This window comes from Haliotis rufescens, unplaced genomic scaffold (assembly GCF_023055435.1).
Source record: "Haliotis rufescens isolate VD_foot unplaced genomic scaffold, xgHalRufe1.0.p SCAF_4, whole genome shotgun sequence".
Taxonomy (NCBI): domain Eukaryota; kingdom Metazoa; phylum Mollusca; class Gastropoda; order Lepetellida; family Haliotidae; genus Haliotis; species Haliotis rufescens.
In genome coordinates this window covers 64,558,309-64,577,423 of record NW_025964112.1, presented here as the reverse complement: position 1 = coordinate 64,577,423, position 19,115 = coordinate 64,558,309, and the positions used below count along the sequence as shown (strand labels likewise).

General features: G+C 46.6%; 1 protein-coding gene across 1 annotated transcript in view; it reads right to left on the bottom strand.

Moving 5' to 3' along the window:
* Positions 1-19,115, bottom strand: part of LOC124129714 — a 73,562-nt gene that overhangs the window by 6,029 nt on the left and 48,418 nt on the right. Inside the window, exons 18-27 of the mRNA XM_048382380.1 lie at positions 18,573-18,968; positions 18,232-18,492; positions 15,889-16,011; positions 15,404-15,491; positions 14,576-14,685; positions 13,533-13,627; positions 10,515-10,665; positions 9,450-9,572; positions 6,773-6,931; positions 1,362-1,565 (exon numbers count right to left, since the gene is read on the bottom strand). Coding sequence (XP_048238337.1) covers positions 1,362-1,565; positions 6,773-6,931; positions 9,450-9,572; positions 10,515-10,665; positions 13,533-13,627; positions 14,576-14,685; positions 15,404-15,491; positions 15,889-16,011; positions 18,232-18,492; positions 18,573-18,968 — 1,710 coding nt within the window. The remainder of the gene's footprint in view (positions 1-1,361; positions 1,566-6,772; positions 6,932-9,449; positions 9,573-10,514; positions 10,666-13,532; positions 13,628-14,575; positions 14,686-15,403; positions 15,492-15,888; positions 16,012-18,231; positions 18,493-18,572; positions 18,969-19,115) is intronic.

The window sequence follows — 19,115 nt, the reverse complement described above, 5'->3', positions numbered from 1 at the left end:
TTGTGGGTGACCTCTCCAAACTGGGATTTATGGGTGAGGCTTGTCCTCGGCCTTGTCTTGGGCCTGGCTCTGTGTGAGTGTGGTTGTGGATGACCTCTCCAAACTGGGATTGAGGGCTGGGGGATTATCCTCGCCCTGGCCTTGGGTCTGGCTCTGTGTAGGTGTGGTTGTGGGTGACCTCTCCAAACTGGGATTGAGGGCTGGGGACTTGTCCTCGGCCTTGTTTTGTCCTTGGTCTGTGTGGGTGTGGTTGTGGTTGGGGGTGATCTCTCCAAACTGGATTTGAGGGATTGAGACTGGTCCTTGGCCTGGTCCTGGCTATCTGTGGGTGACGGTGACCTCTTCCTCTCCTGCTCCATCTTCCTGGCACTCTTCCTCAGCCGCTGTCGTGTCCCCAGCCAACTTTCGGCCTTAATCCGAGGTGGGATACTGATATCAAAACTCTGAAAATCTGAAAATTGCTGCAAATTAATGTTTAACGCGGTAAACTGATTCCTGGTGAGGGACGCGACCGGTATTTATACACGTGACGATCTTGCGTCACCCGCGCATGCGCACGTGATCATATCGTAGCGCACAAGCGATAAGCTCGTGGTACATCGTAGCTTGCTCGTACTCGTTCAGCTCGTATAAACATCGTATTATACTCGTGACAAGGACGCAGTTTGCTCTTCCCCATGAAAATTAAAACGTGTTGTGCTAGTATAAATCGTGTCTATCACGAAGACATTGTACTCACGTCGTACTCACTTTGTGTTAAAACATCGTGTTCACGTCGTGTCACAAATAAGGGCATTACGATCGCAGAACGATACACACGAGTTAACTACAAACAATACCGAGCACAACACGAGTATAACACGAGCAGGACCCTCTATAGTCAGTTGCTGTTGATGTTGGACATGAAACACATGTACAGCTAAATTATTTCTGTCCTCTTCGCCTCATTAAAAAGAACGTCACCATCTTCAATCATCTGCAAGATAGTTTGTCCTGGAATACCATCGTTTGTTAGAATAACATGATAGAAACAAGTCTTTGAATGGCATTTAGAAATGATACACATAAGGAAGAGAATTTATGGATGTCAACTTCTGAATTATGAGGAAAAACAACGTTTCGGAGTATATGCATACTCCTTCATCAGGTGAATGAATGCTATAAGGCAGAGAGCATATATATGTGTATGTAAGGACAACAAAAGTCCTCATAATAAAGAAGTTGACATCCATAAATTATCTTCCTTATGATTGAAACAATAATGAAATTACCTCCCGTTCCCTATTGACGACAAATAGATGGAGGACTGACATTTGAGATATCAAGGTATAGGCCTATGAAAGGTATTTCAGTAATCCTACCTTGGCAGTCGGGAATCGATTCATTCCATACATTAGACTGCAGACATGAAACAGACTTGGCTGTTGAGGAGTCTGGGAACTCGAAGCCAGTGACGCACGTGTACGTCATCTGAGTCTGGAACGTCATGATGCCCGGAACGTTGTAGACCTTTGACACAGTCGACGTGGCGTTTGCGGGAGTTGATAGTTCTGGGCATTTTTTCTCTGTATTGATAGAAGGATAAAGTGTTGGGTGAATGTCCTCCGTTAATGACAACAACTGACTGTCTCGTCGTATAACATCTCCAGTCAACGTATGCCCTGTGATCAGACATGAGACGTTAGCCGACTAACTCGTCGTGTGTACTAACACGACAATATCATGTCACATCCATTACCAGACCTGCTCAACGAATGACCTTGAGACAGCCAGAGGAAGTCTAACTCGTCGTTTGTACTAACACGACAGTATCATGTCACATCGATGTCATTAACAATTAACTCACCGAACGACCTGTAGACGGCCACAGGAGATCGTGTAAGTTACATAACACACCAACTAACCGAACATCCTGAAGGAAGTCAGGGAAGATCGCGCCAGTTACGTTACACACCAACTCACCGAACGTCCTCTAGACAGCCACAGGAGATCGCGCCAGTTAAATTACACACCAACTCACCGAACGTCCTGTAGACAGCCACAGGAGATCGCGCCAGTTACGTTACATACCAACTCACCGAACGTCCTGTAGACAGCCACAGGAGATCGCGCCAGTTACGTTACATACCAACTCATCGAACGTCCTGTAGACAGCCACAGGAGATCGCGCCAGTAACGTTACATACCAACTCACCGAACGTCCTGTAGACAGCCACAGGAGATCGCGTCAGTTACATTACACACCAACTCACCGAACGTCCTGTAGACAGCCACAGGAGATCGCGCCAGTTACATTACACACCAACTCACCGAACGTCCTGTAGACAGCCACAGGAGATCGCGCCAGTTACATTACACACCAACTCACCGAACGTCCTGTAGACAGCCACAGGAGATCGCGCCAGTTACGTTACATACCAACTCACCGAACGTCCTCTAGACAGCCACAGGAGATCGCGCCAGTTACATTACACACCAACTCACCGAACGTCCTGTAGACAGCCACAGGAGATCGCGCCAGTTACATTACACACCAACTCACCGAACGTGCTGTAGACAGCCACAGGAGATCGCGCCAGTTACGTTACATACCAACTCACCAAACGTCCTGTAGACAGCCACAGGAGGTCGCGCAAGTTACATTACACACCAACTCACCGAACATCCTGAAGACAGCCACAGGAGATCGCGCCAGTTACATTACATACCAACTCACCGAACGGCCTGTAGGCAGCCACAGGAGATCGCGCCAGTTACATTACACACCAACTCACCGAACATCCTGTAGACAGCCACAGGAGATCGCGCCAGTTACATTACACACCAACTCACCGAACGTCCTGTAGACAGCCACAGGAGATCGCGCCAGTTACGTTACATACCAACTCACCAAACGTCCTGTAGACAGCCACAGGAGATCGCGCCAGTTACGTTACATACCAACTCACCAAACGTCCTGTAGACAGCCACAGGAGGTCGCGCCAGTTACATTACACACCAACTCACCGAACATCCTGAAGACAGCCACAGGAGATCGCGCCAGTTACATTACATACCAACTCACCGAACGGCCTGTAGGCAGCCACAGGAGATCGCGCCAGTTACATTACACACCAACTCACCGAACATCCTGTAGACAGCCACAGGAGATCGCGCCAGTTACATTACACACCAACTCACCGAACGTCCTGTAGACAGCCACAGGAGATCGCGCCAGTTACGTTACATACCAACTCACCAAACGTCCTGTAGACAGCCACAGGAGATCGCGCCAGTTACATTACACACCAACTCACCGAACGTCCTGAAGACAGCCACAGGAGATCGCGTCAGTTACGTTACACACCAACTCACCGAACGTCCTGTAGACAGCCACAGGAGATCGCGCCAGTTACATTACACACCAACTCACCGAACGTCCTGAAGACAGCCACAGGAGATCGCGTCAGTTACATTACACACCAACTCACCGAACATCCTGTAGACAGCCACGGGAGATCGCCCCAGTTACATTACACACCAACTCACCGAACGTCCTGTAGACAGCCACAGGAGATCGCGGCAGTTACATTACACACCAACTCACCGAACGTCCTGTAGACAGCCACAGGAGATCGCGCCAGTTACATTACACACCAACTCACCGAACGTCCTGAAGACAGCCACAGGATATAGGGCCAGTTATATTACACACCAACTCACCGAACGTCCTGTAGACAGCCACAGGAGATCGCGCCAGTTACATTACACACCAACTCACCGAACGTCCTGTAGACAGCCACAGGAGAACGCATCAGTTACATTACATACCAACTCACCGAACGTCCTGTAGACAGCCACAGGAGATCGCATTAGTTACATTACACACCAACTCACCGAACGTCCTGAAGACAGCCACAGGAGATCGCGCCAGTTACATTACACACCAACTCACCGAACATCCTGTAGACAGCCACAGGAGATCGCTCCAGTTACATTACACACCAACTCACCGAACGTCCTGTAGACAGCCACAGGAGATCGCGCCAGTTACATTACACACCAACTCACCGAACGTCCTGTAGACAGCCACAGGAGAACGCATCAGTTACATTACATACCAACTCACCGAACGGCCTGTAGACAGCCACAGGAGATCGCGTTAGTTACATTACACACCAACTCACCGAACGTCCTGTAGACAGCCACAGGAGATCGCGCCAGTTACATTACACACCAACTCACCGAACGTCCTGTAGACAGCCACAGGAGATCGCGTCAGTTACATTACACACCAACTCATCGAACGTCCTGTAGACAGCCACAGGAGATCGTGTCAGTTACATTACACACCAACTCACCGAACGTCCTGTAGACAGCCACAGGAGATCGCGTTAGTTACATTACACACCAACTCACCGAACGTCCTGTAGACAGCCACAGGAGGTCGCGGCAGTTACATTACACACCAACTCACCGAACGTCCTGTAGACAGCCACAGGAGATCGCGGCAGTTACATTACACACCAACTCACCGAACGTCCTGTAGACAGCCACAGGAGATCGCGGCAGTTACATTACACACCAACTCACCGCACGTCCTGTAGACAGCCACAGGAGATCGCGTCAGTTACATTACACACCAACTCACCGCACGTCCTGCAGACAGCCACAGGAGATTGCGCCAGTTACATTACACACCAACTCACCGAACGTCCTGTAGACAGCCACAGGAGATTGCGCCAGTTACATTACACACCAACTCACCGAACGTCCTGAAGACAGCCACAGGAGATCGCGCCAGTTACGTTACACACTAACTCACCGAACGTCCTGTAGACAGCCACAGGAGATCGCGCCAGTTACATTACACACCAACTCACCGAAAGTCCTGTAGACAGCCACAGGAGAACGCATCAGTTACATTACATACCAACTCACCGAACGGCCTGTAGACAGCCACAGGAGATCGCGTTAGTTACATTACACACCAACTCACCGAACGTCCTGTAGACAGCCACAGGAGGTCGCGGCAGTTACAATACACTAACTCACCGAATGTCCTGTAGACAGCCACAGGAGATCGCGCCAGTTACATTACACACCAACTCATCGAACGTCCTGTAGACAGCCACAGGAGATCGCGCCAGTTACATTACACACCAACTCATCGAACGTCCTATAGACAGCCACAGGAGATCGCGCCAGTTACATTACACACCAACTCATCGAACGTCCTGTAGACAGCCACAGGAGATCGCGCCAGTTACATTACACACCAACTCACCGAACGTCCTGTAGACAGCCACAGGAGGTCGCGGCAGTTACAATACACTAACTCACCGAATGTCCTGTAGACAGCAACAGGAGATCGCGCCAGTTACATTACACACCAACTCATCGAACGTCCTGTAGACAGCCACAGGAGATCGCGCCAGTTACATTACACACCAACTCATCGAACGTCCTGTAGACAGCCACAGGAGGTCGCGGCAGTTACATTACACACCAACTCACCGAACGTCCTGTAGACAGCCACAGGAGATCGCGCCAGTTACATTACATACCAACTCACCGAACGTCCTGTAGACAGCCACAGGAGATCGCGTCAGTTACATTACATACCAACTCACCGAACGTCCTGTAGACAGCCACAGGAGATCGCGTCAGTTACATTACACACCAACTCACCGAATGTCCTGTAGACAGCCACAGGAGATCGCGTCAGTTACATTACACACCAACTCAACGAACGTCCTGTAGACAGCCACAGGAGATCGCGTTAGTTACATTACACACCAACTCACCGAACGTCCTGTAGACAGCCACAGGAGATCGCGGCAGTTACATTACACACCAACTCACCGAACGTCCTGTAGACAGCCACAGGAGATCGCGGCAGTTACATTACACACCAACTCACCGAACGTCCTGTAGACAGCCACAGGAGATCGCGCCAGTTACATTACACACCAACTCACGGAACGTCCTGTAGACAGCCACAGGAGATCGCGTCAGTTACATTACACACCAACTCACCGAACGTCCTATAGACAGCCACAGGAGATCGCGTCAGTTACATTACATACCAACTCACCGAACGTCCTGTAGACAGCCACAGGAGATCGCGGCAGTTACATTACACACCAACTCACCGAACGTCCTCTAGACAGCCACAGGAGATCGCGTCAGTTACATTACACACCAACTCACCGAACGTCCTGTAGACAGCCACAGGAGACCGCGTCAGTTACATTACACACCAACTCACCGAACGTCCTGTAGACAGCCACAGGAGATCGCGCCAGTTACATTACACACCAACTCACCGAACGTCCTGTAGACAGCCACAGGAGATCGCGCAAGTTACGTTACACACCAACTCACCGAACGTCCTGTAGACAGCCACAGGAGATCGCGCCAGTTACATTACACACCAACTCACCGAACGTCCTGTAGACAGCCACAGGAGATCGCGCAAGTGACATTACACACCAACTCACCGAACGTCCTGTAGACAGCCACAGGAGATCGCGTCAGTGACATTACACACCAACTCACCGAACGTCCTGTAGACAGCCACAGGAGATCGCGCCAGTTACATTACACACCAACTCACCGAACGTCCTGTAGACAGCCACAGGAGATCGCGCAAGTGACATTACACACCAACTCACCGAACGTCCTGTAGACAGCCACAGGAGATCGCGTCAGTGACATTACACACCAACTCACCGAACATCCTGTAGACAGCCACAGGAGATCGCGTCAGTGACATTACACACCAACTCACCGAACGTCCTGTAGACAGCCAGACCATTGTTCGGTGTCTGACCACACGTGTATCCACCAGTAGAGAGGACACACGTGTGACTGCAGCGGCTGCTGTCGGCTTGACCGAGATGACCAACAGATGCCCCACACGTGCACTCTGTCGTCCCCCCGGCGTCGGCTGTGGAGGAACGTGCAACTGGTCTTATGTTATCGCATCAAACACATCTACACATGGATATTTAATAACTGTTCATATGTACGTTCTTATGGATATTCATTAACCGTTACTCTGACATTGCCATGGGACCAAGAAAAGGGTAAGCTGATTGGTCAAATTGCTCGTAACCAAGATGCAAAAGTTAATACCCTCATAACTACCCTGAGACAAAAGGATACACTCCTACCCCCATAGTTACCAAGGGTTATGAAGAGGTACATTGTTATCCTGATATTTACCCAGGGCAATGAATGGCTACATTGTTATCCTAATAGTTACCTAGGGCCATGAATGGCTACATTGTTATCCTAATAGTTACCTAAGGCCATGAATGGCTACATTGTTATCCTGATAGTTATCTCAGGCCATGAATGGGCACATTGTTATCCTGATAGTTATCTAGGCCCATGAATGGGCACATTGTTATCCTGATAGTTACCTAGGGCCATGAATGGCTACATTGTTATCCTGATAGTTACCTCAGGCCATGAATGGGCACATTGTTATCCTGATAGTTATCTCAGGCCGTGAATGGGTACATTGTTATCCTAATAGTTACCTAGGGCCGTGAATGGCTACATTGTTATCCTGATAGTTATCTCAGGCCATGAATGGCTACATTGTTATCCTAATAGTTACCTAGGGCCATGAATGGCTACATTGTTATCCTAATAGTTACCTAGGGCCATGAATGGCTACATTGTTATCCTAATAGTTACCTAGGGCCATGAATGGCTACATTGTTATCCTGATAGTTATCTCAGGCCATGAATGGCTACATTGTTATCCTAATAGTTACCTAGGGCCATGAATGGCTACATTGTTATCCTAATAGTTACCTAGGGCCATGAATGGCTACATTGTTATCCTAATAGTTACCTAGGGCCATGAATGGCTACATTGTTATCCTGATAGTTATCTCAGGCCATGAATGGCTACATTGTTATCCTAATAGTTACCTAGGGCCATGAATGGCTACATTGTTATCCTAATAGTTACCTAGGGCCATGAATGGCTACATTGTTATCCTGATAGTTATCTCAGGCCATGAATGGGCACATTGTTATCCTGATAGTTATCTAGGCCCATGAATGGGCACATTGTTATCCTGATAGTTACCTAGGGCCATGAATGGCTACATTGTTATCCTGATAGTTATCTCAGGCCATGAATGGGCACATTGTTATCCTGATAGTTATCTCAGGCCGTGAATGGGTACATTGTTATCCTAATAGTTACCTAGTGCCGTGAATGGCTACATTGTTATCCTGATAGTTACCTCAGGCCATGAATGGGCACATTGTTATCCTGATAGTTATCTCAGGCCATGAATGGGCACATTGTTATCCTGATAGTTATCTCAGGCCGTGAATGGCTACATTGTTATCCTGATAGTTATCTCAGGCCATGAATGGGCACATTGTTATCCTGGTAGTTACCTCAGGCCATGAATGGGCACATTGTTATCCTGATAGTTATCTCAGGCCGTGAATGGCTACATTGTTATCCTAATAGTTACCTAGGGCCATGAATGGCTACATTGTTATCCTGATAGTTATCTCAGGCCATGAATGGGCACATTGTTATCCTGATAGTTATCTAGGCCCATGAATGGGCACATTGTTATCCTGATAGTTATCTCAGGCCATGAATGGGCACATTGTTATCCTGATAGTTATCTCAGGCCGTGAATGGCTACATTGTTATCCTGATAGTTATCTCAGGCCATGAATGGGCACATTGTTATCCTGGTAGTTACCTCAGGCCATGAATGGGCACATTGTTATCCTGATAGTTATCTCAGGCCGTGAATGGCTACATTGTTATCCTGATAGTTACCTAGGGCCATGAATGGCTACATTGTTATCCTGATAGTTATCTCAGGCCGTGAATGGGCACATTGTTATCCTAATAGTTACCTAGGGCAATGAATGGCTACATTGTTATCCTAATAGTTACCTAGGGCCATGAATGGCTACATTGTTATCCTGATAGTTATCTCAGGCCATGAATGGGTACATTGTTATCCTGATAGTTATCTAGGGCCGTGAATGGGTACATTGTTATCCTAATAGTTACCTAGGGCAATGAATGGCTACATTGTTATCCTAATAGTTACCTAGGGCCATGAATGGCTACATTGTTATCCTGATAGTTATCTCAGGCCATGAATGGGTCAATTGTTATCCTGATAGTTATCTCAGGCCATGAATGGGTATATTGTTATGCTGATAGTTACCAAGGGCCATGAATGGGTATGTTGTTATCCTGATAATTATCTAGTGCCATGAATGGGTATATTGTTATCCTGATAGTTATCTAGTGCCATGAATGGGTATATTGTTATCCTGATAGTTATCTCAGGCCATGAATGGGTATATTGTTATCCTGATAGTTATCTATGGCCATGAATGAGTATATTGTTATCCTGATAGTTATCTAGGGCTATGAATGGGTATATTGTTATCCTGGTAGTTACCTAGGGCCATGAACGGGTACTTGGTTGTAGAAGTACAAGCAGCCAGGCAGTCATCTGCTGATGTCACTGTACCCTGGGATACAAAATCGGATTCCGCAAAGCATCCGACATAGCGATCAGAATCTGGAAATGAACCCAGCATTCAGATACATGTAGTCGCGTTGATGTTGCTTTTTTTTTTATGACGCAGTCAGAAATATATCCCGGCGGGCTGTAAATAGCGTTTTGGTCAGCAGGTCAGAGTTGAAATGGCAAACAAGCTATAAAGCCAGACCAACCACCAGAGCCCGATGTTTGGTCAATTCGAACAAGAGTGCTCTAACAGATGATATGTACTCACTCGTATTTATACAGATACATGACTCGAGATACACCATTTGTCTCATGCAAAGTGAAAGTAAAGTTTGGAAATCACGTGGAGCATAGCGCGATGAGAATAAAGACGCTCTGTGGTAACACTTGACTGATTTGTCATTAACTGGTACACATGGGAAACATCTCTACTTAACGCACATACTTCTCTATATGTTTATATCAGTATAATAACTTGTTTTGCAATACCACTACGTGGTAGAGCCGTTTTATGTTGTGAATTATGATTCATTCAAGACAATAGATTTTACGCCGCTTTTAGCAATATTCCAGCAATATCACGGCGGGGGACACCAGAAAAGGGCTTCACACATTGACCACTAGGCTACCCGACCGCCCCTCCAGACAATAGAGGTGGTATTGAGTGAGAACTGACATGTAATATGTGGTATATTGTTCCAATATTCCAGCTATATGACGGCGGTGTGTAAATAATCGAGTCTGGACCAGACAATCCAGTGATTGGCATAATGAGCATCTATCTACCCAACTGGGATACGATGATATGCATCAACCAAGTCAGTGAGCCTGACCACCCGATCCCGTTAGTCGCTTCTTACGACAAGCGTAGTCGCATATTACGACAAGCATGGATGCGGCGTTAAACAACATACAAAATGTATGTCTTAGGTTTCTACAAATGGTAACATTGTACATTTAAAAAGAAACACAGTGCAACATTGGAACACTTACGATTAAAGTTGAGATAGAGCTCCCCAAGGAACTCGACTCTCATGGCGGCGGCAGCGGCGCTTGTCTCTGGGACCAGTCGGATGCTGTCACACACGAAGGGGTCGGGGAAGAAATGGTTTGTCACAGTAGATCTGTCCGTGTTTCCGCTCATCTGGTAACACAAGTGTGGTGTGCGCGTACGATAAACGGTTACTGCCACTCATGACATCAATCATAACTGATGAAGAATTAAATATACTGTATACTGTATAGTGTATACTATAATACTGACTGTAAAAGCTCTTGGCGAACTAGGCTTGAATATTTTAACTCGATCGTAACGCCACAAGTGACTATTACGAGTTATGTCCCTTCTATGTCCCTCATACTGACCAATTAGATTCCACATCTTATAACACTTGCATTTGCTTCAAACATAATGGCGGCGCCAGTGAAGACGATCTGATCGATAATCAAAATATATATTGTGATAAAACGGGTCTTACTTCGCGAAGTGCCTCAAGACACATGAGCATCCTGACTGAAAACGTGAACAGATCTGAAAAAAACTGCACCCCAGTTTACGAACCGGATGTACATTTCGTTTTGATGGGACTATGCGTAGACTCGTGAATCTAGCCAAAATATGACTCCATAATTCCAGCCTAGTTCGGCAAGGGTGGAAACGTGACTTTCATAGTCAGGGCCTCGGGAAGATGAACGCATGGGTTATCACTGTGATCTCGGGATGTCTGTTCAAACTGCATTCGATCTCCTTTTGGAATATGGCGCCAGACGGTGGGCGTACACTACGATCCGCAACGGTTTGATTATATTTACACTTGCCTCTTCCTCGATCTGTATCCCATCAATATTGATATATACCCTGAACCCATTCGTCATCTCATCTTCGTTTGGTTTGAATTACCCGTTGCTGGACGTCTAATCATTATACAGTGTTCTTCATTTAAACAAGCAGCGATATTAATTACTATTAACTTGGTATTTATATAGCGCTAGTTACCAGACTGACTGCTCAAAAGCGCTCTTGAAGCTCGCACAGTTGGTATGGCTGTATATATTTTTCTCAACAAGTGTGTCTTCAGATGTTTTTTGAAACTGTTAAGATATAACCAATTCTCATCTCGAATGTTGCATGCCGCAGGAAAGTGACGTCATGATCTATTGGTTCAGGCCGATCGACCTTCGACCTACGACCCCAGTAGCAGGAATATATGAATAAATTACAAGTCGGTCTACCGGTTCACCGGTGAATTTTTTGTGTTTATCTTGGAACCGCGTACCTGTTAACTCTCGCGCATCTGACGTTAGACTCACGCTATTTCAACAAAACTCCCTCTCTCACGCCAATATTCGCTCAAAACAACTTTTAAAAATATCGTGCTTTACTTTTGTGCCGAATCGACTTGCTTCTCATCGTAACTATCGCAACGCTCTTGTCATTTTTTCCACATCGCTCTGTTAAGACAATTAACAAAAACACGTTCAACCAGAGGGCTCCAAAATACTTTGGGAAATGTTGAAAGCATTTTCGGATGGGGGGGGGGGGGACTTCGCCCCTTTACACATCACCAAGCCTTCGCCCTTGCCATGACCTGGATCTGCGGACCCTAGACGCTAGCTAATAAACAAGTCACTCACGGAATACGTCTGGGGTTGACAGCTATGAGACTGCAATCGGAATTTCATCATGTATGTTCGAAGTCAGAACATTGTCATTTGTGACGCCATGATAACTTTATGACGTCATATTGTCCGTACATGCAGGCCAGTTGTACGCGATTTTACGACACCTATAGAATCTATCATTAAGTTTTCACAAGTACTAGTATAAACAGGTTATCACGCGAGTGTGTTTTGGGTTGGTAAATATCCTGTATTAGGAATAAACATTGTATTTAGCGAGCCTTAGGGTGGCAAATATCCCGTGTTAGGAATAAACATTGTATTTAGCGAGCTTTAGGGTGGCAAATATCCTGTGTTAGGAATAAACATTGTATTTAGCGAGCTTTAGGATGGCAAATATCCTGTGTTAGGAATAAACATTGTATTTAGCGAGCCTTAGGGTGGCAAATATCCTGTGTTAGGAATAAACATTGTATTTAGCGAGCCTTAGGATGACAAATATCCTGTGTTAGGAATAAACATTGTATTTAGCCTAGATTCATAGTGTGTATTCCATAAGCGTGATAACCACTTTATTATATAATGTCGTCGAAAATCCTGAAAGTTGAGCTTCTCATCTCTCACAAACGGTACCAAAACATTGCAAGTTTCCCTGAAATGTGCGCCTCAATATATTGCGTCAGAAGGTAAGTGATTTGCCAGTCGGACAGTGACAACAGTTTTTTATCCAACCCATTATATGATAAACAGACTTATTTTCGGTGAAAAATGTTCGTGTGCCTTCGGTATTTCCAAAACATATGTCAATTGTGACAAGACAAGCAGAGCACCCCATATAAAAATACTGTGACGTCATGTCTGTACAGACTGGCCCGGTGGTTAAATCGCTCGCTCGTCTCACCGACGACCAGGGAACGATTCCCTCCATGGGAACATTGCGTGAAGCCCATTTATGGTGTCGTAAGAGGCGACTAACGGGATCGGGTGGCTAGGCTCGCTGACTTGGTTGATGCATGTCATCGTTTCCCCATTGCGTGGATCGATGCTCATGATGTCAATCACTAGATTGTCTGGTCCGGACTCGTTTATTTACAGACCGCCGGCATATAGCTGGAATATTGCTGAGTGCGGCGTTAAACAACAAACAAACAAAAACTCCTATACCGTGTTGAACTGTGGCAGGGAGACCCTTGAAGACGACCACCGTCTTGGAAGGCCTGTCAGGTCAGAAATGTTCAAGAGAGTCCACAATGGTGATGACCGATCGGCGGAGAACGGCCTGCCGACTTGTATGGATTTTATGACGGGTAATGACAAAAGTTTTCACAAGACGAAGACAATCAAATCAGCTGGATAGATTCTCTTATCGTGTAATGATGAAAATGTACATACCGAATTGGAGTATTGCGTCCACGTCCCGCCACTGTCGACACTGTATTGGAGGCTGAAGGAGGTCACCCACGCCTGGTACGCCAGGGACTGACCCCCTGCAGGCGACAGGAGTAACATTGATATAGAAGACAGACGGATTTACTATAACACATTGGACTGAAAGTATTCAAACATTCAGCTACTTGACCCTTAGAGTGAATATGTGAGTTCGTTTTTCATGTGGCACTCATCAACGAGCCAGTCTTATCATGGAGACTGTAACTAACCGAGTCGGGCAAGGCAAACATGTGGTCGATAGCACTATCAACAATCCACGCGATGGGATACAATTTCACACAGTCAACATATTCAAACACCTGATTGTTAGGACCCGTGAAGATCCGGGGTAGAATAGGTCTTCAACAACCCATGTTTGCCGTAAAAGGCGACTATTCATGTCGTAAGAGGCGACTGACGGGATGCGGTAGTCAGGCTCCCTGACTTTGTTGCTGCATGTCATCGATCCCAGTTGCATGGATCGATGCTCGTGATATTAATCACTGGATTGACTGGTCCAGAGTCGACAATTTACAGACCGCCGTCATATAGCGGTAATATAGCTGCGTGCGGCGGTGAACAACAAACCAACCAACCGGATCGTTAGAATGGTCGGCCCTAATGACAAGCAATTTCTATGGGGTTGAAACTTTCCCTACAACTGAACATGAACAGCCGGCATCAAACACACCGAAAGGAAACAGTGTCAGTAGGGTCAGTGTAGAGAGTATGGTACTGCGAAACATTACCAATGTAAGCTATATTTGCCAATTAGCTACTATATATTATGGGGCGATCGGGAAGCCTAGTGCTTAAAGCGTTCGCTCGTCACGCAGAAGACCCGGGTTCGATTCCCGACATGGGTACAATGTGTGAAGCCAATTTCTGGTGTCCCCCACCGTGTTATTGCTGGAATATTGCTAAAAGCGGCGTAAAACCTCACTCACTCACTACAATATACCATAGCTATTCAATAATACAGTTATATATACTATACTATTACTGACCTTGTGTGAGCACCGCCTTGACGAGGTACTGGGCGTGGAAATTCGCCTGCAGCCAGGAGGGAGTGTCGGCGGGTTTCCAACTACTCGGGGACACCAGGCCAGAGCCCAGTCTGGGGAGAGAGAGAGGACTCACGCAAAAAATACATTTTATAAAAGCAGTCTTATCTTTGCATACACATGCAACTGGACGCCAAATAAAGGTAGATACAAAGCAGGTCCGGTTCCAGGTCATGGTTCTACATAGGTCTACTCTCTCTTCGGTATTAGGACATATATAGGAACAGATTACTCGTGCAGAGTTACGTCCCATTAGTTGCCTGGATCAGCTGGATGTGAGTTCGATCCCAATTTTTCCCACTTGGTATGAATTGGTCAGCATCTGAGGTCAACTACTACGACTCGCAGCAATAACATCGATCCTCTGACATCAACTGTGACACTGTTCAAACCAACGATAGACTCTCGCCCACCCACACACTCACTTACTCTCCCTTCAGCTGCAGTATGTTGTCCCCTCGTCTCTCTCTCTCTCTCGGGGCGGTCGGGTAGCCTAGTGGTTAAAGCGTTCGCTCGTCACGCCGAAGACCCGGGTTCGATTCCCGACATGGGTACAATGTGTGAAGCCCATTTCTGGTGTCCCCCGCCGTGATATTGCTGGAATATTGCTAAAAGCGGCGTAAAACCAAACTCACTCACTCACTCACTCTCTCTCTCTCTCTCTCTCTCTCACACACACACACACACTCACTCACGCACGCACGCACGCACGCATGCTATTATAGCACAATATTGTTAGAGCGACGTTAAACCCCAGTTCACCTCACTTACCTTGCGTGTGCAGCAGGGTGGCCTGGGGTCTCACTGGAGGCAGACACGCCCCCCGAGCTGGACCCTAGTATCGGTTCATAGCCCGCCCCTGATACAGAGGAAATGGTATATCTTGCGTTATGTACATGTAGGTTAATCGCCAGAATCAAATTTAATTGTTTGGTATAACCTTTTCGTTAATTTTAACTCGAAACTTTGGAAAGTATGTATTATTTTAGGAAGAATTGCATCTTGACGCAATGTATCGATTAACTTGTTACTTATATACACGCCAGGGACGTCTCGTTCACGGTGAATATACATGTACTCCTCCCACTGTTCGGTAGTTATTCAAAGTAGTTTAAACCGAAATTGTCTTTACTTTTAAATCAACATAGTGGTGGACGGTCGCTTATTCTACAACGGAGGATTTCATCGACCCAATGTGTGTACGAACGTAGAGTGTATGGCCCAAGAACATCGACCAATAATAAAGTTTTCCTCACCGTAGACGAAACACTGTACCAGTGTCGTTACCGCGTTGCGTTGCAGTTGGTACCAGCCTGGCATCGTCACGCCGTACTGCTGCAGCTGTGTACAAGACGACAAGATGGCGGCGGTGTAGGAAGCTGGCAACAGAAGACACGCATGTCAGTACCACCTCGTTGTCATGACATTATATACCTAGTGTGCGACTTACACGTGTGCTGGGAGTGCAACATGCCTTAAGAAGACCAGACTCCTCCGTTTGGTCCTCCGAGACTCCATTGCACTGGGATAACGAGCTATTGCCAGTTTGATCTAAAAAACACCTGAGCCAGTAGAAGTATGAAGTGTTGTTAAATTACCTTCATGTAATTGTTTGAATTCGGTGTTTAAGTCGATCCCCTTGTTAAGTGACGACCATATGATAATCTGATCATTTTTAGAATCTGGTCTAAAAATACCTCCCAAGAATGTATTTTTGTGGCAGACAAAAAACATTCAACAATCTGAAGCATGCTTATTTTTTCATCAGTTCGCTGGTTCAGTTTATTTTTTTCGATAAAATTCCAGGCCCCAATTCCCAGAATATTAAATGGCCCGTCACTAAACATCACAGTATTAAGAATTTGAAATAAATTGTTGGTTTGTTAAATCAGAGTTTAGCAGATCTGTACATAATCGAGTGGGAGCAGAATATCCAGTAACTGACACTATGAGCATTGATCCACGCAAATGGGATACGTTTACATGCATCAAGCAAGTTAGCGAGAGTAGTGTAGGAAAGCGCTTTGGTAAGCCAGCAGGAGTTATCTGAAATGCCGCCATCTTAGATGTGCGAAGAGGGGCATGCTGGGTAATGCGTGCGCATCAAAGATGACGTCACGTCCGTTTCCGGGAGGGCGTGCGCATGCCTCCAAGATGACGGCACGTCCGTTTCCGGGAGGCGTGCGCCTCCAAGATGTCGGCACGTCCGTTTCCGGGAGGTGTGCGAGGAGGAGAAGCGTAGGAAAAAGGAGGGAGGAGGAGGAGAATATTTTTTGGTGGTCCATATGGCATCTACTAGTGATATATCGTTACTAACAGACTTTGGTAATGGTTCACGTGGCATCTATACTAATGATGTACGTTCCTAACAGACTCTGGTGGTGGTCCATGTGCCATCTACTAATGATTCACGTTCCTAACAGACTCTGGTGATGGTGCCTGTGGCATCTACCAGTGATGTACGTTACTAACAGACTCTGGTGATGGTGCCTGTGGCATCTACTAGTGATGTACGTTACTAACAGACTCTGGCGATGGTGCCTGTGGCATCTACTAGTGATGTACGTTACTAACAGACTCTGGTGATGGTGCCTGTGGCATCTACTAGTGATGTACGTTACTAACAGACTCTGGTGATGGTGCCTGTGGCATCTACTAGTGATGTACGTTACTAACAGACTCTGGTGATGGTGCCTGTGGCATCTACTAGTGATGTACGTTAATAACAGAGTCCGGTGATGGTCCCTGTGGCATCTACTAGTGATGTACGTAACTAACAGATTCTGGTGATGGTTCACGTGGCATCTATACGTACATCATTATTATAGATGCCACGTGAACCATCACCAGAGTCTGTTAGCAACGATATATCACTAGTAGATGCCAAACGGACCACCAAAAAATACCCTCCTTCCCTCTTCCTCCTCCTCCATCCATCCCTCCTCCTCCTCCCTCGCCGCCATCTTGGAGGCATGCGCACGCCCTTCCCGGATATGGACGTCACTGCACACGCATTACCTAGCATGCCTCTCTTCGCAAATCCAAGATGGCGGCAGGGGAGATAACTCCTGCTGGCTTAGTTACTACTAGCGAGCATACGATAAGCATGGATTGCTGAAAAACCAATTCTAACCCGAATCTTCTCAGAGGTTTACATACCAAACTCACTTGGCAATGCAATAATTATCTGAATGAATACATTAACTATTAGTAAACAAGCTCCAGCCATGATGGATCCAGTACATCTGCATCCCCGCAGACTTAACCCATAACGTTGACAGATATACAGATTAGGCATTTGGTGAGTGGGTGAGTATGATTTTATGCGGCTTTTGGCAATATTCCAGCAATAGCACGGCGGGGAACACCAGCAATGGGGTTCACACATTGTACCCATGTAGGGAATCGAACACGGGTCTTCGGTGTGACGAGCCAATGCTTTAACCACTAGGCTACCCCACCGCCCCTTGACGGGCATTAAGAATATAAGCCTACGGCTCTTGAATGCTCTAAGTTGAACCATAGTGTTCGTTAAGTCAGTCGTTCATAGAAAGAGGCATGTTGGACCAAGTGGGTACTATCACTAGCAAGTCTCTTACCTATGTCGTAGAATGAGGATTCGTTAGATCCATTGGACCCGCACTGCTGGAAGGGCTGGACCCGACACCCTGTGTCACATATGCCCGAACTGATGACGTCATAGGAGGCGTAACACTCGCACGTACTTCCGTTAAGGGCAAAGTGGGATTCATTCTGGCCCCTACAGAACTCCATACATTGAGAAACCGACATCTGTTCAGCTAAAGTGACAGTGTTGCTAGGCGACGACCCTGTCACGTGACATCCGGATGAAACTGAAACTGAAAGAACAACAGCTTCAGTAATATGTCCCTGGCACATGACTGTCCTCGAAGCGTGTTGTATAAGTCAGTACTCTCACCTGGTGCTGTCTCACAGATGTACGGTAGCTCGGCACTACAATTGTACCTCTGTAGTTTCAAAGTGCCCACGTCGACAACGATGCAGCCGTCATCCTTGAATGTATCGGCCGCCAACTCAGCCGACGTCATATATGTGCCGTCTGCTAGCATCACGTGACCCTCCAGCATCACCTCGCGTGCTCCTGTCCGCCATTTTGAGTAGTGTGCCCACACCGGGACGGCGTTGATGAGATCCGCTATGTACTGGACGGTGTCTGAATGTCCTGGAGTGAACAGATGCCCGCCAGACTCGAAACATAACTCGGCGGCACCAGTCTGAGATTTGGCGCTGGGGTTTACTTGAATACAGGTCCGGTTGTGACCGATCCACCCAGGAGGACAATTAATGTCGTGAACTGCAATATTGAGAAGCGTCAATTACCGTAGGCTTTCTTCAAACTCAGAAAAGACATGGAGAAAATACGTGAATGTCGTTACAATGACGCTGCTTGGTTCTGATTTGTCAGAATACCCTTAAAATCGGGTATCTAATTCTAACAGAT